Genomic DNA, 21,979 nt, shown 5'->3' with positions numbered 1-21,979 from the left:
AGAAGCAGCACACACATGTAGTAAGTAGTCCAGATCAAAGGACAATCTCCATTTGCAGGTATTGCTGGGGTGCGGGGGAAATCCCCCCATCACGATACATTGGTAGAGCTCTTAGTATTCTTTGAAGAAGGGTCAGTGCCCTTTTCCCCATCATCAGGTGAATATGAAACCATGGAGGCAGTGTTAAAAGTCACCAGTTTCAAGACTCTACCTTCCAGCTTTCCAGCTGAGTCTCAGATTCTGTCTCACCTGGATTTTTCTCTTCTCTAATCCAGGCCTCAGTCCAGAGCTCCTCCCTCTACCACTGCTAGCTGGCCTTGCCTGGCCACCAGGGGTCATGGCAGCTAATAAAACAAATACAGCTTAGGGAACCTTAGTAGAGGTGTGTTATCCAGAGCAAGAGGGGCTATTGTTCCACTCTACTCTGCCCTCATCAGATCACTTCTAGAGTATTACATGCTGTTTTGGTTACCCCATTTTTAGAAGATGCATTGATGAACTGGGGTACATCCCAAAGAATGCAAGAGACTCGAAACTATGGAGGAATTTGGAGGATTTAGTTGGGACCTAAGACACATCATGTAGGAGAGGCATTGGATGTCAGTCAGTCAACATTTATTAAGCACCTACTATGTGCCAGGCCTCGTATTAAGTGCTGGAGATTCAAAGAAAGGAAAAAGACAGTCCTTATGTCAAGGAGCTCACAATCTAATGGGAGAGACAACACGCAAACTGTAGAGAAATAAGCTATAGACAGGAGAAATTGGGGCTAAGCGGGAAGGCACTAGAATTAAGGGGGACCACTCAAGTCTGTAGAAGGTGGGGTTTTATCTGTGACTTGAAGGAAAGGCAAAGGTAAGGAGGGAGAGCATTCCAGGCATTGGGGACAACCTGAGAAAATGCCAGGAACATTTGGAGTGTCTTGTTTGTAGAACAGCCGGGAGGCTGGTGTCATTGGATGGAAACAAAGTATAAGAAAGCTGGAAAGGTTGGAAGACCTTTGAATGTTAAGCAGAGGATTCTGTATTTGCTCCTGGAGGTGATAGGGAGCCACTGGAGTTGATTGAGTGGGGAAGGGCTGGACATGGAAGTTTACTTTGACAGCTGAATAGAGGATGGACTGGAGTAGGGAGAGACTTGGGGCTGGAAGATTTCTCCCCCCACCCAAAGAAAGTTATTACAATAGTCTAGGTATGAGGTGATTTGAGGGGCTTCACTCTAGAGGAGAGAAGGGGCTGTATTCATGAGATATTGCAAAGGTGAAATCAATAGTCCTTGGCAATAGATTGAATATGGGAGAGTGAGAGAGAATGAGGAATCCAGAATCACTCTTAGGTTGTGAACCTAGGGAACTGGAAGGATGGTTTTGCTCCCTACTGTTATAGGGAAGGTGGTGGGAAGGAGAGGGGTTTAGGGGAAAAGATAATGAGTTCAGTTCTGGACATACTGAATTTAACATGTCTGATATGCAGTTGAAGATGCTAGACTGGAAGTCAGCAAAGAGGTTAGGGCAGGATAAGTATATTTGAAAATCCTCAGCAGAGAGAGGGTCATTCAATCTATGAGAGCTGAGGAGATCATCCAGTGAAGTAGAATAGAGGGAGGAGAGAAGGGGGCCCAAGATAGAGACCTGTGGGATACTCGTGGTTACTAAGTGTGGCCTGGATGTGGGGCCATCAAAGGAGACAGAGAAGGAGCAGTCAGAGAGGTAGGAGGAGAACAGGAGTGAGTGTCCTAAAGACCTAGAGAGAAGAGAGTATCAAGGAGAAGAGGGTGATCAACAGTTTCAGAGGCTGCAGAGAGGTCAAGGAGAATGAGGATTGGGAAAAGACCATTGGATTTGGCAACCAAGAAATCATAGAGTGAGAAGAAAGGAAGTGTATGGCCTTACCAAGGAGTTAAGCCACAAATTGGAGGAGAGATATGGGATGATAGCTAGAGTGGATGGATAGATCAAATGAGGGGTTTTTGAGGAGGACGGAGAAATCAGTGTGTTTGTAGAAAGGGAGAGAGTGAAGATGAGTGAGATAGTGCCAATGATAAATGCTGCAATCTGCCAGAAAAGATGGGATGGAAACGGATCACTTGTGCAGGTGAAGGGTCACTTCTTCATCGTTGACCAAGAAGATGGTGAGGGAAGGGATCTGGGTGGCATGAGATGAGGGAGAGGGGAGAAGAGGGAGCTCTTGGCAAATGGCGTCCATTTTTTCAGTCAAGTATGAAGCAAGTTTCTTAGCTGAGATGGGGAGGAGGAGGTAGGAAAAAGTTTGCCAAAGCAGCTATGGTGAGTGGGATAGCACAGGGGTTCTTAAACTTTTCCCACTCTTGATCCCTTGTCACCTTAGAAATGTGTACACAACCCTGGGTATATACATGACCTTTTACTATTGGCAAATTTTTCACAATCCCCACATTCAGTTACACAACCCCACATGGGGTTGCAACCCACAGTTTAAGAAGCTTTGAGATAGTGCATCAATTAGGCAGGTGCAAAAGAATTGCCTTGCAGCAATGAGGACCCAGTAGTGGATGAAATCAGCATGGCTTAGAGAATAGGAGGGAAGGTAGCCATAGTGGGAGTAATCTAAGGCTGAGGCTTGGCAAGGAACTCAAGAGAAGAAGACAATGTAGAGTTGAACTGGTTCCCCAAGGGGTCAGGATGGGGAAGGGAGGAGGGGGTAGCCAGGGCAACAGTGACAGTCTGGGAAAGAGCCAAAGGAGTCAAGGGGTTGGAGTTTTTCATGTTGTTTTGTTGTGGGGTTGGGATTTTTTTGGTTTGCTTTTGGGTTTTTTTTCTGTAGGAGTCTTAAATACATCATTTACTTTTAATGTGGCTAATGGTGGAGGGAGGAGTTCTTCAAGTTCTTAGACATGACCAGGAAAAAGAGAATTAATCCAGCTCACTAAAGTCACATTCTTCTGCATCAGAAAAGTCCATATACCTTTGGTGTATTTGGCACGTACTTTGTTTTTTTTCCTGCTTTAAGCTCATTTTTATTTCTCTATGATCCTGTGGTTCTGTGACCAGTACAAGTTAGATTTTCCTGGGAATCTCCTGGCATCTGGAGGATGACAGTTTCTATAATTTTGTTAGTAACTTGATTAATAACTTAAGCACCTTGGGAGAATTTGTAAAGTTCCCTTTGAGAAGAACAGAAGAATCCATGTCTAAGCTAGGAGTCTCACCTGGCAGTTGGCTTATGCCTGATCCCCCCTCTCTAGTAAGTGTGTGTGTGTGTGTGTGTGTGTGTGTGTGTGTGTGTGTGAGTGAGTGTGTGAGAGAGACAGACAGACAGACAGACAGAGATAGAGAAAAGGCAGGGGCAGGGAAGGGGAAGGTTATGCAGGGTTGCATTCTCCTCTGGCTGCTTTCTCCCTCCCACCCCCCAGCCCCACCTCTGGTTCTCTGTTTTCCTGGTGGAGAGAGCCTTTCTAAGGTGAAAAGAGCCTTTCTGAGATACTCTTGTCAGAGCTGCAATGCTTGCTAATTTCTTTCTGATCTATTTCCCACCTTATACTGCTTGTCTCCCAAAACAAAACTGGACAAGTTAATTTTTCAGGCAGAGATTAATTTGCTAGTTGGGCTATTTCTATGGTGTCACTTGTTTTTCCCGTTTAAGATGGGCTATTCTAGTTACTGATGCAACTTTTCTCATGTTTTGTTTGTTGAGATTGCAGGTTGTTTTGTCCACAAGAGCATCTTGTACATATTTGTTTTCTCTAGTTATAGTCATTCGTTATTGATCAAATGACCTTTATCAAGCACCTCTATCCACTGTTAGAGAAAGGTAAACATGACAAGAAGATCTATTCCCTTCCCCCAGGAGCTAATCATCTACAAGAGAGCTGGTGAGTGGCTGCTGGTCAGTGCCAGATTGTTGGCTGTGGCTTGGAGACAGGTAGACCATAGGTTGTCCTGGTTATCTGCTTTGACAAAGGCATGGAGAAGAAATAGAGTCTTTGCTTTAGAGGAAGGGTTGTATATCTCTGAAGGTAGAAGAAAGCTTCCAAAACATAATACAAGATCTCAGAGCTACCCAGACCACTTGTGGAGTGAGGAGGAGCCCATGGTTTGGAACATCTGTCCTAGGTTCTTCTTAGCCAGTGATGAAGCTGAGATAGAATCAATTCTTCATTGACCCATTGTCACCTCTTTCTTTCTTTTTTCTTTTTTTTTTGTGGGGCAATGAAGGTTAAGTCACTTGCCCAGGGTCACACAGCTAATAAGTGTCAAGTGCTTGAGGCTGGATTTGAACTCAGGTCTTCCTGAATCCAGGGCTGGTGCTTTATCATCTGTACTACCTGGCTGTCCTGTCACCTCTTTCTATGTTGGATCCTCACCCGTGGCACTCCCCACATTTGTAGACTTTGTGTTAGCTCCGAAAAGGACTCTGGGAAACGTCTCTGTCATTATGTAGATCTCCTCTGTGTTGAGCCTTTTCTTCACCTTCTTGCCTTCACTGAAACCCAACTGCACTCTTCTGTGAAAACCTTCCCTTCTACCACTGGGCCTTTCTCTGTACACTAAAGCTCGACTCTCCTCTATGTACTGCTTCCCCCAATTAGAGTGTGAGCTCCTTGGGAGAAGACACCATCTTACTTTTGTCTTTATATTTCCAGAGCTTAGCACAGAGCTTGGACATGGTAAGCACTTAAATGTTTTTCAGTCATCCTTTCATTCATTGCTTCTAACTACAGCTCCCTATATAGCCTTGGTCCCTTAGTCAGCTTCTTCAGGTATTGCCTCATCACCACCCTAAAATCCCCCACTCCCTTAAACTGTTGTGCCCATTTTACCAGTTCCCAACCCTGGACAACCCCCACTGTCTGTTTTCTCTCTTTTTGCTCCTGAATGATATAGCATTTCTGGAGAAATACACAAAATCCTGACGACTTGGTCCATTGCCTCTCCATGATGACAAGTCTCATCTGAGTCCTCCTTAATCCCTTCCATGTAGGTTTGACAGCCTATTGAGCTTCCCTAATAGCATCAACTCTAAACCTCCTCTTTCTTTAAGCCCTCAGCCCCACCCTCACTTCCCTGACTCTAGGCAGATGACCCCATACCTTTCCCTTACTTCACTTCAGCTCTTTTCTTCCATTCCCCTTATGCCCGCACTCATCCCTTCTGACAGTCTAAGAGGAAACGTGTGCTATCTACCCCATCCCTTTTCACCTACTGAGGCACACTGTTCTCCCCTTCTCATTCTGTCTTCTCAGTTTCTTCTCTAAGAGCTTCTTCCCTTTTGCCTTCAGAAATACATAGCTGCGGGCAGCTAGATGGCGCAGTGGATAGAGCACCAGCCCTGGATTCAGGAGTACCTGAGTTCAAATCTGGCCTCAGACACTTAACACTTACTAGCTTGTGTGACCCTGGGCAAGTCACTTAACCCCAATTGCCTTACTAAAAAAAAAAAGAAATACATAGCTTACATTTGCCATGGCAAAAAATAATTTACTTCGACCCTGCTGTCCTCCTTAGCTCCCCACCATCTCATTTCTCCACTTCCTTTTACTGCCAAGCTTATCAAAAGAATGGCTGCTACCTCCTGTCTCCATTTACTTTCTGCCCACTCACTCCTAAACTCCCATCTCTACTACTCTACTAAGACTGTTCACTAAGAGGTCATCTCTGCCACCTGCAGTGGCTTTTCCTCAGCTTTCATTCTCCTTGACCTCTCAGCAGCATTTGACACTATTAACCACCTTCTGATAGTTCCTTCTCATTATCCCTTCCCCACACACTCCCAACCAGGGACATTACCCAAAGGTCAGTCCTTTCTGTGTTCTTTCCTGCTGTTATCTAGGCCTGCCTCATGGCTTTAAACATCTCCTTTATGCTGATGACTCACAAATCTACATCTTCGACCCCCAACTACTCTTTTGAGTTTGAATCCCATATTGCCAGTTTCCTGTAGGACATTCTTTAAAAATTTTATTTATTTATTTATTTTATGGGGCAATGGGGGTTAAGTGACTTGCCCAGGGTCACACAGCTAGTAACTGTCAAGTGTCTGAGGATTTGAACTCAGGTCCTCCTGAATCCTGGGCTGGTGCTTTATCCACTGTGCCACCTAGCCACCCCAGGACATTTTTAATTGGATGTGACAGCATCCCTTCAGACTCAACATGTCTAAAGTTGAACTCACCGTCTTCCTGCTAGCTTTCCTGCTACCTCCAATTCAATGCCACCTCCCCTGCCAGTTCTCTCACTGATCCTTATTCTTCTGCCATATCCAGTCACTCGCCAAATCTTCCTTTAAAATAAACAAGCATTTTTAAAGTGCTATGCTAGTCACTGAGGGTACAGAAACAAAAAAAAGGGGAGAAAGGAGTTTGCCTTCTCTCAGAAGCAACATGTACAATACATGTTGTAACTACAAAACATATTTGCATATCTGAGAATCCAGAAGGACTTCATGTAGGAGGAGGTGGCAGTTAAGATGAGCTTTGCAGGAAGCTAGAGAGGGACAGCCTATGCAAAGGCTGAGAGGCAGGAGATGCGGTGTCATATAAGAGGAACAGCAAGTAGCCCTCGGCCTCTCTGTTTTTCTTACATAAGACACTCCATCTCCTGACTCCAGGCATTTTTACTGGTTGTCCTCTGTCCACATGTTCCTATGCCTGGAACTCTCTTCCCTTCTTATCTCTGTTCAAGTCTCAGCTACCTCCTGCCAGAAACCTTTCCCAGTCCTCTTTAAGCTTGATTACTTCCTGTTTATTCTGTCTCTATCTTGTTTGTACATAGTAGCTTGCATGTCATCTCCCTCATTAGACTGTCTTGCCTTTCTTTGTATCTCTAGCACTAAGCACATAGTAGGCTTGTTGACTTGGGAGCCTTAAGGTTTGGAAGAGCTGCTCTGGAGAGGGAATCGATAAGGGAGGTGTAAGAGTATGACCTCACATCTGGGAGGGCCTGGTGGAGATTATGTAACAAATTCATAGTGGCTGCAGTCAACCCGGTTTTGTGATTTTTTTCTCCAGCTCTCTTCAGCAGGACATGTATAATTGAGTTAATTGTCTCTGAACAGACACAAAATGTTCAACTGGACTATTTTTCATTGTTACAATCCTGCCCCATCACCACCGCCACCTGCAGTGGGCATCTATTTTCAGTGGCCAGCCACAGTTGTCGCTGCCAGCAATCATCAAGACCCTTTCTTTCACTTAGTAAAGACAATGTTTTGTCGCACAATGTTATTCAAGGCCTGAATTCAGTCATCTTGGATGTTATGATTCCTCAGATAGCTAGTGTTTAAAGGAGATCATTGAACATGCTTTGCCAGTGGGAGTCTAGTGACTGTCAGTTTTTTCATTGGGGCTCCTGAATGGTCAGATAGACCTTGAAGGAACGTGAGAAAAGGTGAATGGAAGGGTTAACTCAGCCTGAGGAAGCTAGTCTTAAACTGTCCATTGATAAGTGCTAATTCTAGAGAGCCTCTAGCAGTAGGAGACAAACATGGATGCAGCAGAGATAGAAGGGGTCACCAGCAGGCCAAATAAGCTCTCGTGAACTTAAGGCTTGTCTAGGATTTGGTAGTGAGGACTGAATTGGGGAAGAATGATGGCATGCCTTCTGGATCTCTCAGTGACTTTACCCACAGACATGGGATTGGATGGAAACCTAAAGCAGGAGGTGAGGCTGGACTGCCATTCCTCTTAGGCCATCTGAAGAACATTGGAACAAGAAACTCAAGCCAGCTTTTAATGACATGATCAACTGCTTTCCTCATGCCTTGGTGTTGGCTTATGCATGTCCTGGAAAACCCTTTGTGCTGCCCACTTACACTAGCTTGGGAGGCTTGGGAGCATTCTCGTACCAAAAGACAGTGGTAGCCACCAAAAAGTCAGTGTGTTAGCCAGTGACAGACTTCCTGACAGGCTCACAATCCCCATTGTGGATTGGAATTCTTGGTTTGGAGTGGGCCGTCACTGAGAAGTCATCCCCACATTTGTGGCTTCCCTGTCAGAGTCTTTTTGAACAGGTAACATGAAGTAGAGACTCTCTTTAAAAGCAAACTGCTTAAAAGGGGACTGTTAGTCTTATCACCTGAAGGAAGAACTGGGGCCTGAACAGAAAACTCATGGGAGTCACCGTGAGGCATTTCTAGGGCATGCATGTAGTGAGGCAAGGACTCAAAGTCTACCTGTTACTGTTTAGGAGTCACATGTGCTCCCTCCACTCTACCTTCCCTTGTCAGAAGAAGAGAGATCAGCTGAAAGAGGCCTGAGGTCAGAAAAACTGATAGAAACAAGTGGTAGGGTGATCAATCCTTCCTCCTGTCATTGTCAAGATCTTCAAAGTCCTGCTAAGGAATTGCTGTGGAATAGTCCAAGAGAGCAGCTCCCTGGAAAGCCATTCCATACCAAGCAGGTGAAGTAGCAGGCACCTTGCCCTAGAGAATGGCAGAGTCCCACCAAGACAATACCTTGCAGTCACTTAGTCTTTTTTTGGGGGGGCAATGAGGGTTAAGTGACTTGCCCAGGGTCACACAGCTAGTAAATGTCAAGCGTCTGAGGCCAGATTTGAATTCAGGTGCTCCTGAATCCAGGGCCTGTGCTCTATCCACTGCACCACCTAGTTGCCCCCACTTATTATATCTTGAAGAACTAGTTGGACTTTGTGGTGAGCAAGGAAAAAGGAGCAATGAACAGTCAGCCAAGTAGACACTAAGAAGAACCTTATCACCACTGCTGACTGGATGGATTATAACCCAGTTGACTGAATCACATAGGGAGGGATCCATGTGTTGTTGGTTTCTAGAGGGTTGAAGAAGTCTTTCAAGTCTATCTTGGTTCCAGAGGGGTCTCTGTTCAGATTGGAGCAGATAGAGTGCTGGGCCGGGAGTCAGGAAGTCCTGAGTTCAAATTTGGCCTCAGACACCTTGGAGCTATGTGAGGCTGAGCAAGTCACTTAACCTCTGTCTGCCTCAGTTTCCTCAACTGTAAAAGGGGCTAATAATAGCACCTACCTTGCAGGGCTGTTTTGAGGGTCAAATGAGATAATATTTATAAAAAGCACTTAGCCTACCACCTGGCTACTATATAGGTACTGTATAAATTCTTGTTCCTTCCTTCCTTCCCATTTATTAGGTTCCAGACACTGATCTAAGCCCTGGAGATGCAAAGACAAAAGGGAAACAGTCCCTGCCCTCCAGGAGCTTACATTCTAGTGGGGGAGACAACGCCTAAACATATAAGTCATATAAGGGCACTAGCAGCTGGGAGGAACAGGAAAGGCTTCATGTAGAGGGAGCACCAAGACTTGAGCCAAGTCTGGAAGGAGGCTGAAGTGAGGAGGAAGTTCATTCCAGGCATGGGGAATAGCCAATACACGGGCATGGAGATGGGAGATCAGAGTGTCCTGTTCAGAATGGCTTGTAAGCCAGTATTACTGGGTCATGGAATGTACAAAGACTGGAAAAGGAGGAAGGGGCCAAAAAAGGAGCTCATGTTTGATCCTGGAAATAAAGCCACTGGAGTTTGTTGGTGGGGGAGAGCAGGGTTTGCCATGATCAGAGTTATTGGTATGGGCAGCTCGATAACTAATGCCAGCATATGTTACATGTTGTATATGCCCTATGCAATATACTGGTATTGACACCATGCTTCTGCACCGCTTGTGAGAGAGGGCCACGTGGCACATGTATGGTTGCACATGTATGTGATCTATGTGTTTGGTGGCTGCGTGTAACATGTTGCAGATGTCTCCTAGAACTACAGCCATGCATCCCTAACTGCCTCTTAGACATTTTGTACTGGATGTCCCATAGGCATCTTTAACTCAACATGTCCAAAACAGAACTCAGTCTTTCCCCCCAAACCTTCCTCCTTTTGAACTTCCCTGTTACTGTTGAGGACACTTCAATTCTCCCAGTCTGAGTTGACTTCTTGATTGGTCACTTGGCTCCTCACCCACTTACCTCTCATATCCATTGCCCCATCTTGTCATTTCTACCTTCACATCATACATTCCCTTTTCACCCACTCATATAGCTACATCTAATCCTCTCACACCTGGACTGTCTAATTGTCTTCCTGATTGTTCTCCCTGCATCAAGCCTCTTCCCCTCTCCTGGACATTCTCTTCTTAGCTCCAAAGATGATTTTTCTAAAGTGTATGTCTGACTATATTACCCCTGTGCCCAATGACTTCCTGTGGTTCCCTGTTAGTGCCAGGATCAAACATCAAGTCATTGGGTATTTAAAGCTCTGACCCTTCCCTCCCTTTCCAGTCTCCTTACACTTTTTTCCCTTCATGCTCTCTCGCTTGCTCTTGCTCTCTCTCGCTCTCTCTCTCACACTCTCTTTCTCAACACATTGGCCTATTTGCAGCTCCTCAACCATGATACTCAATCTCTTCCCATCTCTGTGATTTGCACTGATTGTTCCCCATGTTTGAAATAGTCTGCCCTTTCACGTCCACCTTTTCATCTCCAATTGTGTCTTTTCAGGAAACCTTCTCTAGTCCCTCTAACTGCTGTTGACTTTTACTCTCAGATTTACTTTTCATCTACTTTCTACATAATGTCTACATCTGTCTAATATATCTACCTAATTATTTACATATTTTCTCCTCTATTAAAATGTACTCCCATTGAGGGAAGTCTGTCATTATATTCCCAGTGGTTTGCACTGAGTGCCTGGCACACAGTAAGCTCTTTAAATGCTTGTTGAATAGCTGACAGATGAATCCTGAATAATTTTCCCATTTTTTAGATTTTCTTTTATTTCTTATTGATTTAGAGTTATCATGCTATAGTGAGGGGAGAACCAGCTTCAGAGTCTGGAAAACATGGGTTCAAGTCCTGCCTTTGACACCTACTGGCTATGTGTGTGTGATGCAGGGCAAGTCACTTAACCTCTCAGTGCCCTAGGCAACTCCCTAAACTAAGCTGCGGAGGGAGTACTGTCTACATTGGCAGTCCCTTCATCTAGGAGTTCCTATATGTTAGAAATGGGTAAACTGAGGCACGACTCCCAGTCTGGTGCAAAGCAGGAAGGCCATTTTATTATGATCTTGCAAGAAAGAGCACATGTGCAAAGCATGCTCGTCCCAAATGCAAGGATTCCCTCCCCCCTTTCGCCCATTGGCTGGCTACTCCGGATGCACACTCTTCATGACACTCCTACTTCATATTAACTCCTAAACTACTCCCACCCTGATCGTATGACACATGTCTAATTATAATGTTAAATCTCCACCCAGGGGTGTGTTAGATATTACGCATGAGGCTTATTAATCAAGCTCGGTGAGATTTGGGGTTAACTGGGGGGCATGGAGGGACTGGTTTAGGTTAGAATCCTAATCTCCCTGATTCTGAGGAGAAATTGTCCTTGTGGGACAACTTCTGATTGGATGGGAATTTTATGGCCTTCTTGTTATCTGCCCTAGGCCACTGTAACTGCCAGCTCAGTAGAAGGGGGGAAAGGGAGGGGGAGGAGGCCCTGGGACTTGAACAATGTGGCCTGCTCTATCTAAGGGAGCAATTGTAACTGCTACCTTAGCAAGAAAAGAAAAGGAATTCCTAGCTAGTTAATGTATTTTGTTTTGAACTTCAGTTTCTCTTCTTGTTTTTTCCTCCTGGGTTTTTTCCAGACCAGTCATTCAGTTGTGTCCCTCTTCGTGACCCCATCTAGGATTTTTTTTTTGGTAGGGATACTGGAGTGGTTTGCCATTGCCTTCTCCAGCCCATTTTACAGATGAAAAAATTGAGGCAAATAAGGTGAAGTGACTTGCCCAGGGTCACACAGCTAGGAAGTATCTGAGGCCAGATTTGAGCTAAGGAAGATGAGTCTCCTTGAATCTAGATCTAGCACTCTATCCACTGTGCCACCTATCTGCCCTTGGGTTTTGTCAGTAACATAGTAAGGCTGATGATTTTGTGCATTTATTTTGCATTCTGTTATTTTACTAATGCCAATCATTTTTTCAATTTGCTGATTTGATAAGGTTCTCTAGTTAAATGACTGTGTCATCTTCAAATAGAAATTTTGCTTCCTTTTTGCCTATACCTTCCATTTTTTCTTATTGTTATAGGTACCATTTCTAGTACTATGTTGAATAATAATGGAAACAATGGCCATTTTTGCTTTATCCTTGATCTTATGAGGAAAGCCTCTGTAATGCTAGGCCTTGCAAGTTTTAGATAGATAACTTAGTTTTAGTTTTAGATAAGGGGTGAGTGACCCTGGGCAAGTCACTTAACCCCAACTGCCCTACAAAAAATTTTTTTACACAAATGAATGCTACATTTTGTTAAAGGTTTTTTCTTCATCTCTTGATAGTCATGTGGTTTTCATTATATTTTGTTACTAACATACTTAATTCCATTCATAGTTTTTCTAATGTAGAGCCATCCTTGTGTTACTAGTATAAATCTAATCTAGTCAAAGTGAATAATTTTAAAATATACTATTATATTCTGTTTGATAACATTTTATTTTATTAACTATTTTTGAACCAATGGCTCATAGTTTTCTTTTTCTGTTTTCTTTCTTCCTAGTTTAGGTATCAGGTTCATATTTGTTTTAGAGAAAGAGTTTAGTTTTATGGTGCTTTCCTTCTTTCTTTTTCTGTAAGCAGTTTGTGTAGTATAGGATTTATTCAATCTTTAAATATTTGGTAGCATTCACTTGTAAAATCCATCAATAAATCTACAACTATTTATTAAGGACTTACTATGTATCCAGCACTGTGCTAGGCATTGACCATACAAGTACACAGAATGAAATAATCCCTACTCGCAATGAGCTTATTACATTCTATTGAAGCTGAGTACATATAAAAATATACACATAGTAAAGAATGTTAGTGAATCCAAATATATAAAAAGTAGTTAAATATAAGGGAGTTTTGGAGAGAGGACATTTGCAGTTAAGAGATTGGGAAAAACTTCATGTAGAATATGGTGCTTGAGCTATCTCAAAGAAAGGGACTCTACAATGGAGGTAAGGAGAATGAGCATCAAAGATATGGAAACCAGAGGTGGAGTGTTATGTTTAAGAGAGAAAAGGCCAACATGGATTGGACTCAAGAGTGCAAAACAGGGAATGTCCAGTGAAGTTGGAAAGAGGGGTTGGGGCCACTTTGTATAGAGCTCTAAAAGAACAGAGTTTAGATTTTTTTTCCCTGTAGGTAATATGAAGCCATAGAGTTGCTTAAGTAGATGAATCACATGTTCAGATCTGTGTTTAAGGAAAATTACTTTGGCAGTGGTGTGTACTAGACTGGAGTGGGGAGGGTCTGGAGGCAGGGAGACCATCTCAGAGACTGTTACAATAATCTAGGTGAGAGGTGACAGGAGCCTGAAGTAGAATTAGGTGGCTCTGTGAGTGGAGAGTAGGGGTCAGATGCAAGAGATGTGGGGGCAGAAATGGTATAATTTGTCAACCGATTGGATAAAGGGTGAGGGAGAGGGAGGAGTTGAGGATGATGCTGAGGTTACAAAGCTCAGACACTAGAAGAATGGTGTCTTTAACAAAAATAGGGAAGTTTGGAAGGGAGGAGGGTTTAGTTGGAAAGATCTTGAGTTGAACTTTGGCCATATTAAGTCTAAGATGTCTCAGGGACTCCCCCTTTGGGGGATTCCATTAGGGCTTGCACAATTTCTCTTTCAGAAATCAGGTTATTTAAATTGTGTATTTCTTGTTTTGCTCATTTGAATATTTTACATTTAATTCATCCTTTTCATTTAAGGTTTCAGTTTAGTTGGCAGATAATTGAGGACAGTCAGTGGTGTTTGGGTAAAAGTTTAACATCTGGCCACACTTTTCAGTTTAATTTGCATTATTAACATTTTCTCCATTTCTTTCTTAAGACCAATCAACAAAACTCTGAATGTGCAGATTTCCTTGAAGATTCTTGCTTACACTATTACACAATATTCTACTTCTTCTGCTTATTTGGGGATCATTCATTTGTTGATTTTATTAGCTTTTTTTTAAGTTCTATGCTCAGTTCATTGGTCTTTCTCTCTTTTAATATGTGTTCAGAGAGATAGACTTTCCTCTGATGACTGCTTTAGCCATAAATATTGGAACATTGCCTCATTATAGTTTTCTTTAATACAATTGCGTGTCATTGATTTGCTTTGTTCTTTTACTTCACCATTATTTAAGATAACATTGTTTAAAGTTGTGAATTCCCCCATCCAGTATACAATAGACTCCCCCCATCCTTTGCCTCCAGATCCTGCATCACTTCCTTTCTTAGAGATTTCAACTTGTCATTTCAAAGTTTGTCATTGTTGCAGATGAAATGATGACTTAGAAAACCTTATAGAAAGTCATCTAAAAAATTCGTTGAAATAATTAACAACAAAAAAGAAATAATTAACAACTTCGGCAAATTTGCAGGATGTAAAATAAATTCACACAAATCATCAGCATTTCTATATATTACCAACAATGGAAGAGATAGAAAGAGAAATTGAATTTTAAAAATTATAGCCAGTATAAAATACGTGGGAGTCCACCTGCCAAGACACACACAGGAACACAATTTCAAAACACTCCACACAAACAAAGGCAAATCTAAATACTCGGAGAAATATTAATTGCTCATGGGTAGGCTGAGCCAATATTAATAAAAATGACAATGCAACCTAAGTTAATTTACTTATTCAGTGCAATAGTAATAAAACTACCAAAGAATTACTTTATAGAGCTAGAAAAATAATAATAATTCATCTGGAAGAACTTTAAAGGTAAGATTATCAAGAGAATCAATGAAAAAAGAATTGTAAAGGAAGTGGGCCTAGCAGTACCAGATCTCAAACTATACTACAAAGCTGGAATCATCAAAAAATTTGGTACTGAGTAAGAAATAGGTTGGTTGATCAGTGGAGCAAATTAGGTCCACAATATACAGAAGCAAATAAACAAAATAGACTAGTATTTAATAAACCCAAAGATCCAAGGTATCGTATCGGGAGCTTTTTTTGCTTGAAGTGAATGAGAGCTAAGCTTGTGGAGCACTTGGCCTTGTTCCAAAGTGCCCCCATGGGTCCCAACTCTGTTTTGCTGCCATTTCAGGAGGACTACCCCCAAGTGGAGATTCTTTGGCTTATGACCAAAGCCTGGAATACAGGAATCTATCAGTATGGTGAGGGAATGTATGTAACTGCTGAGAAGTGGTGCGGTTTGGGAATTCGCTTTCTTGGCCACCTTGGCTCCCTGAAGAAGTGCTACGAAGTTCAGGTAAGAAAGAGACAAGATTAGGGAACACCAGGGAAAATTAGAAGGAGGGAGGAGCTGGGGGGGGGGAACAAGCATTTATTAAGCACCTACTGTGTGATCCTCACAACAACCTTTCGAGGTAGGTGCTATTATGATCTCCATTTTAGAGCTGAGGAAACTAAGGCAGTCAGAGGTTAGGTGACTTGCCCAGGTTCCCACAATGAGTTAGTGTTTGAGGCAGGATTTGAACTCAGATCTTCCTGACTCCAAGCTCTGTACTATGGCACTCCCAGCAGTAGATTGGGAACAGCAAACATAATGAAACAAGGGGCTGACAGGTAGAAGATAAAGAAAGACAGATGACAATTTAATATAAGGAAAACCTTCCTAACAGTTGTCCAGAGGTGGAATGGCCGTCACGGGAGGGTAGTCACGATAGCTTCTGTTCCATAGTGCTTTGATGTATATGATCTTATTTTAGTTGTGAGTTTCCTATTACAGCAAGTCTTCAAATGGAGACTTCTTGGTACTTGTCAGGAATGTTGAAGATTTCTCATTTTGGGTAGAGGTTAGACTAATGAGCTTTCAGTCCCTTCCAACAGTAAGATTCTAGGATGGGAAATGGGAAGATTAAATGGATGGAGAGAAAAAAATTAAGCTTAAGGCCAATGAAGGGACTCAAAAGCTATATCAATGCCACTTTGACAAGGCTCTGACCCAAAGCAGTGACAGATTCTTAGAATACTATTTTCATCCTAATGACTTAGAGCTTGACCCAAGTGGGGAGGGAAGTGACACAGGCTTTAGAATGGGACTTATATTTTCAGGCTTGATTTTTTTTTAAATTTGATTTGATGCCATTGATGTAGTCCAGCCTTCTCATTTTATTTATTTATTTTGGCAAAGTGATTGGGGTTAAGTGACTTGCCCAAGGTCACACAGCTAGTAAGCATCAACTGTCTGAGGTCAAATTTGAACTCGGGTCCTCCTGACTCCAGAGTGGGTGCTCTGCCCCCCCTTTTTTACTTTTTCCTCCATTTTATGTCATACTCTCACCCCCCCCATAATGACTTCTTAATTTAAACTAAAAAACATTAAGGGTTCTGAAAAGGTGTGTGTGTGTGTGTGTGTGTGTGTATACACATGTACTGGGGGGAGGAATGGTGTCATAGCCTGAGGTGTTTGGGGGGAGATTAGTTAGTAACTAGATCTGGTTACTTTTCCTGAACTGCTCTTTTTTCTCCTTTCTTCTTCTTTGCTACTAGGAATGATTTGTTGGGTAGAGAAGATGGGGGGAAGGACATAATGGGAAGTCAAGTCCCCACTGAAGCCTCCCACTAAGACTTAGTAGGGAAGGACCCTTGATTTGAAGGGGGGATTAATGCTGGACAACAATGGTTTAGGTTGTAAGTCACTGGCCAAACACTACCATCATCTCTGCCTGGCCCTGAGATGTAGGCCTAATGCAATAGTGCTCCCTTCCACCACACCCTGACAAAAGAAAAACTGGGCTGCCAGAGCTCGAAGGATGGTAGGAATCACAGGGGCTCAAACTCATCACACTAGCTTAGCTCTGCCTTATCTGTTCTCTAAGCTTGTTCGGATTTCTGTTTCCTAGATGAACAATGTGTATGGAGAGGTCCTGGCCAAGGTGGAGAGAGATAAGAGCTTGCCTCCCATTGAAGAATAGGAGCTACCAGAACTCGGAGCGAATGGAGGTACTCGGTAGCAGAGCAATAAAGCCTGTTCTCGGGGTCTCTTGGAAGTTTTGGCTTATGGGGTTAGATTGACTAAAGTGACAAGATTATTGGGGGAGGAGGGAAAATTGTCAGCACGCACATTCTCGAGCCTTGGGCTCTGTTGTCCTGAGGACCAGTTTATGTTTCCAGCATTGTTCTAACTAATAAAAATGGCTGTCCCTCCTTGCCGTGTCCATGTGCCACTTCTCTGCCGTTCATCTCTGTTCATCTGTGGTAGAATTTTTTTGAAGGTAGTTGAGGGCTCTCAGCCATTCCTACCAGGTTTGTCTCTGAGTCTTCTTCAAGCTCAAATTCTCTGCAGGAAATGTGTCCCTTCTCCTCCCCAAACCACCCCCGCCCCTGCCAAAATAAACACACATACACACACACAAAGTCACAGGCAAGCATATTTCCCCCAAATTCTTCCTAAGTAGGAAAAAATGGCCTTTCTCCCCTGGTTGCAGTTCCTCAGAGAAGAGAAGACTCAGGGTTTAAAGGGCTGGGTGAGAGACATGAGGTACTCCAAGTCTCTGGAAGACTTATGTAGAAGACTTGTTCTGCTTGGCTCCAGAGGATAAGACCAGAAAGGACAATGAAAGGAAGTTGCAGGAAGGCTGCTTTCAGCTCAACACCAGAATGGACTCTAACTATGAGAGCTTTCACAGAGTGGAAGGGGGTACTTGGGAAGATGGGGGGTGCCCCCATGCCTGAGGTCTGTAAACGTTCCCATGTTAAGAGTATGCTTATTCAGGTAAAGGTAGAACTGGAGAGCTCTGTTTCTACTTTGTCCCTCAAGGGTTCCACCCCTGCAGCCCAATATCTCATCTAGTGGCCCCTAGCTGGCTACTAGAATTCCAACTAGGGGCAAGTCTGTGGTGGTGTTTCCCAGAACTGAACTGGGGTCAGGAGCTTGCAAAAAGTCAGACCAGGAAGGCAACAATGAGACTTTGCCCTAGATCAATCAATATTTATTAAGTACCTACTATGTGCCAGACACTGTGCTAAGAACCGGGAAATACAAAAAGAGGCAAAAGACAGTCCCTGCCTTCAAGAAGTTCACAATCTAAAGGATGACACAACAAGCAAACGACTATGTACAAACAAACTACATACAGGATAAATAGGAAATAATTAATAGAGGAAAGACACTGGAATTAAGACCTAGAAAAAAGATTAATTAAGAGAAGGTGAGATTTTAGCTGGAATTTAAAGGAAGCCAGGGAAAGCAGGAGACAGTAGGGAGAGTGTTCCAGGCCAAGTGATAGTGTGTTGTTTGTGGAACAGCCAGGAAGCCAGAGTCACTAGAATGAAGAGTGTGTGTCAGGGGGCAAGGTATAAGGTACAAAAAGCCTGGGAGAGCAGGGTTCTGAAGGGCTTTTGTATTTGCTCCTGGAGCCCACGGAGAGCCTGAAGTTTGTTGAGAAGAAAAGTGACATGATAAGATCTGTTTTAGGAAAATCACTTTGGGATTGAATGGAAGATTAGAGTGGGGAGAGATTTGAAGTAGGTAGGGCTCCCCCGCGTGCCGTTGTGGTAGTCTAGGAGTGAGGTAATGACTAGAGAGGAACATATTGGAGAGGTCCTGCAAAGGGGAAATCAGCAGGCCCTGGTATCATATTGGATGGTGGGGGTGGAGACAGAGGAGTCCAAGATGACTCCTCTGTTGGGAGCCTAATGGTGGTGCTCTCTACAGTAGTAGTAGAACTCAAGGCAGTAGGAGCATCTTGATGAGGAGGAAACTGAGGTGATATGGAAGTGAATGATGATGGGATGCTAGGATGGTGTGCAATACTGGTGTGTGAGGGGCCCTTGGGGGAGCCATCAGTTCTCTAAAATAGCCCCTCTCCCTCCCAGGTATCCTGTGGAAGGGCACATGGGAACAGGGTGGAGGATGCATTGAAGCACACCACCAGGATTGGGAACCTTCAAAGCTTTCTCTTGCTGAAGGGAGAGCTCATCTAGTAGGTTCTCTTCCATGGGGAGAAGATTAAGATTGTGTTGGCATCATATCCTACCTTTCCTTTGCCATGGAAGACCTGCTCTGACTGCGTTTACACACACATACCCACGTGCGTACACACAGAGTTTGCCCTGTCATGCCTGGGTAGATTCAGTGCTTTTCTCTCCATGCATAGATGGCTGGGGGGGGGGGTCATACTGGGTTGCCAGTGAGCAGAGAGGTAGGGAAGCTACCATAGCTCCAAACAGAAAGATTTGGCGATTCTGGGGTATGAGTGACTATGGGTGCTTCACTCAAGCCTTCACTATTCTTTCAAAAACTTTCACCTCATTTTTCTAAGCATTTTTCTTGCTGTGGTTTTACATATTGTAATATGTGGCAAGCACATTCCTTCTTTGGAGGTGATATGATTTGGGAGTTAGGCTAAAACCCACTTTCTCTATCTTGCCCAGGAATTACTTCCATAGAAAACATAATGTCAGAACTAAAAGCCACCTCGTGCCTCATCCTGAATTTTTTTTCCTTAGATGCATTTTATTGATTCTTTTGGTTTTTATACCACAGTCCTTTCTATGGGTGAAAGGACCATTGCCCTCTAGATTGAAGCCTCCCTTTTGACAAACAGGTAACCCAAAGTATCCAATACAGGGCATAACAATGTTGGCTGGCCAGGCCAGGTCAGAACGTCCCATATGTTGTCAGGTCCTGTTTTGTTGTGTTTTGTTTCATTGTTTTTCAGTCATGTCTGACTCTTCGTGACCCCTTTTGGGATTTTGTGGGGTTTTTAGGTTATAGGTATGCAATCATGTTAAATATATCTCCACATTAGTCATGTTGTGAAAGAAGAAACAGAACAAAAGGGAAAAGCCATGAAAAACAAAAAAAAGTGAAAATAGTATGCTTTGCTCTATATTCAGACTCCATAGTTCTTTTTCTGGACGTGGAGAGCATTTTCCATCACAAGTCTTTTGGAATTGTCTTGGATCAGCCAATCATAGTTGATCATCACACAATGTTGTTGTTACTGTGTACAATGTTCTCCTGGTTCTGCTCACTTTACTCAGTGTCAGTTCATGTAAATCTTTACAGGTTTTTCTGAAATCTACCTGCTCATAGTTTCTTATAGCACAGTAGTATTCCATTACATTCAATATGCCACAACTTGTTCAGCCATTCCCCTATCGCTGGGCATCCCCTCAATTTCTAATTCGTTGCCACCACAAAAAGACCTGCTATCAATATTTTTGTACATGTGGGTCCTTTCCCCTTTTTATGATCTCTTTGGGATACAGTAGTGGTGTTGCTGGGTCAAAGGCTATGCACAGTCCCATAGCCCTTTGGGCATAGTTCCAAATTGTTCTCCAGAATGGTTGAATCAGTTCACAACTCCACCAACAATACATCAGTGTTCCTTTTGGAAATTTTTTTTTGCAAAGATTCTGGAGTGGTTTGCCATTTCCTTCCACTCATTTTACAGAAGAGGAAACTGAGGCAAACAGGGTTAAGTGGCTTGTACAGGATCGCATGGCTTGTGTCTGAGGTCAGATTTGAACTCGGGTCTTCCTGACTCCAGGCCCAGTGCTTTATCTACTACAGTGCCACCTAGCCACCCCATTTTGTTGTAGCCATTGTTTATATTGTTCATTTTGTACAAATCTTCATGCATGTCTCTCAATTCTCTATATTTGTCATTTCTTCCTGAACAGTAATATTCCATTACACTGAGTTGTTATTGTTTCTACATGTATTCCTCAATTAATAGATGACTTTCTTTCCAGGGCTTTGTTCTCACAAAAAAAAAATGGTCGCAGCATTGTGAAGATGTGGCATGTATTTGACCTGGTTTCTGTGTTGCCTTCCCTGCAGTAGGATCTCCTGGTTATAATATGAATCTTTAGACATTTACTGGCTCTTTACATGCAGGAGAGCAGAGTAGAATCTGAAGGACCATCATTGGAGCTCTGACTGTGTGATACTAGGTAAGTCTTTTAACCCCTCATTTCCTTGTAGAAAAAGTGCTTATATGAAGCCACAGATCTGGTTAATGAAAACGGGATCTTTATTTCCTCTCTCTGACTTCCTTGGGGGTCTTACTTTTCTTGCATCATAAACTAAAATCCTAAACTGAAATCCAGGAGAGTTGAACCACTTCATAGTTCCCCCAATAACTCCTCAGTGTACCTGCTTTCCCACATTCCCTCCAGCACAGACTGTTCCCATCTCTGCCAATTTGCAGTGGGAGGTGAAACCTAAGTTGTTTTCCTTTACTTGTATCCATTTGTGAATTGGAACATACTTTCACAGGGTATGTAATATAAACTGTAAGAGTTTGCAATGATGTGGGAAACTGTTTATCTCCTCGAGATCGTTTATTTATTGAGGAATATGTTATGGGGGGAAATTGCGGTATAGGGTTGGGTTAGGGGTTGGGGTTCTTGGGAATTCCTCTTTAAAGAATTACACCCTCTTGCACACAAAAGCAGTTAGAATAAGATGGTAGCTTATTTAGGGGCAAGGGAAGGGAAAGGGTGGGGAGGGAAACCATGAAAGAAATTCTTGGACTTCTCATGGGGAGAGAGGTATGGAACAAAGCACGTGGCTCTGAGATACCAATCTTCTCGAGCAGGAGACTGGCAGTGAGCAGAGAGGTAGGGAAGCTACCATAGTTACCATAGGGGACTGATGGGAGTGACCGTCTGCCTGTGGAAAGTTCCTTTAGTGAGGGAGGACCAACCCCCACTGGTGTTGGCTAGAGGAGTTGGGTGAGAGGTGGTCCTTTTTTAATCTCAATTTTGTTCATGAATTAGTTTTATTCATTTATTTTTATGTTGTTGTTTTTTGGTCATTGATCCTATATTCCTTGTTTGGCAAGGAATTGTCTAAATATAAAATATTCAGGTCATGTATACATTTTGAGCTTATCATGATGGCATATGATGGAGGGTGTTGGTTTAAACAGAAATTACTGCCAAATTGCTTTCCAATTTTCCTAGAAGTTCTTGTCAGAAATTGAATCCATCTCCCAGTAACTTAGGTTTTAGAGTCTGTCAAACACTGACCTATAGTTGTTGATCTTTGCTATTTCCTGCTTATCTGTTCC

The 21,979-nt window shown here is 43.0% G+C and overlaps 1 protein-coding gene across 1 annotated transcript in view; it reads left to right on the top strand.

The window, feature by feature from the left end:
* TEX11 (testis expressed 11) overlaps nt 1–17,060 on the top strand; it is a 192,957-nt gene extending 175,897 nt beyond the window's left edge. The window contains exons 24-25 of the mRNA XM_043974391.1: nt 15,037–15,201; nt 16,799–17,060. Coding sequence (XP_043830326.1) covers nt 15,037–15,201; nt 16,799–16,870 — 237 coding nt within the window. The 3' untranslated portion in view covers nt 16,871–17,060. The remainder of the gene's footprint in view (nt 1–15,036; nt 15,202–16,798) is intronic.
* Nucleotides 17,061–21,979: the final 4,919 nt, after the last annotated feature.

Source organism: Dromiciops gliroides, chromosome X, assembly GCF_019393635.1.
Source record: "Dromiciops gliroides isolate mDroGli1 chromosome X, mDroGli1.pri, whole genome shotgun sequence".
Classification (NCBI taxonomy): Eukaryota; Metazoa; Chordata; class Mammalia; order Microbiotheria; family Microbiotheriidae; genus Dromiciops; species Dromiciops gliroides.
This window is presented reverse-complemented; position numbering and strand designations above follow the sequence as displayed.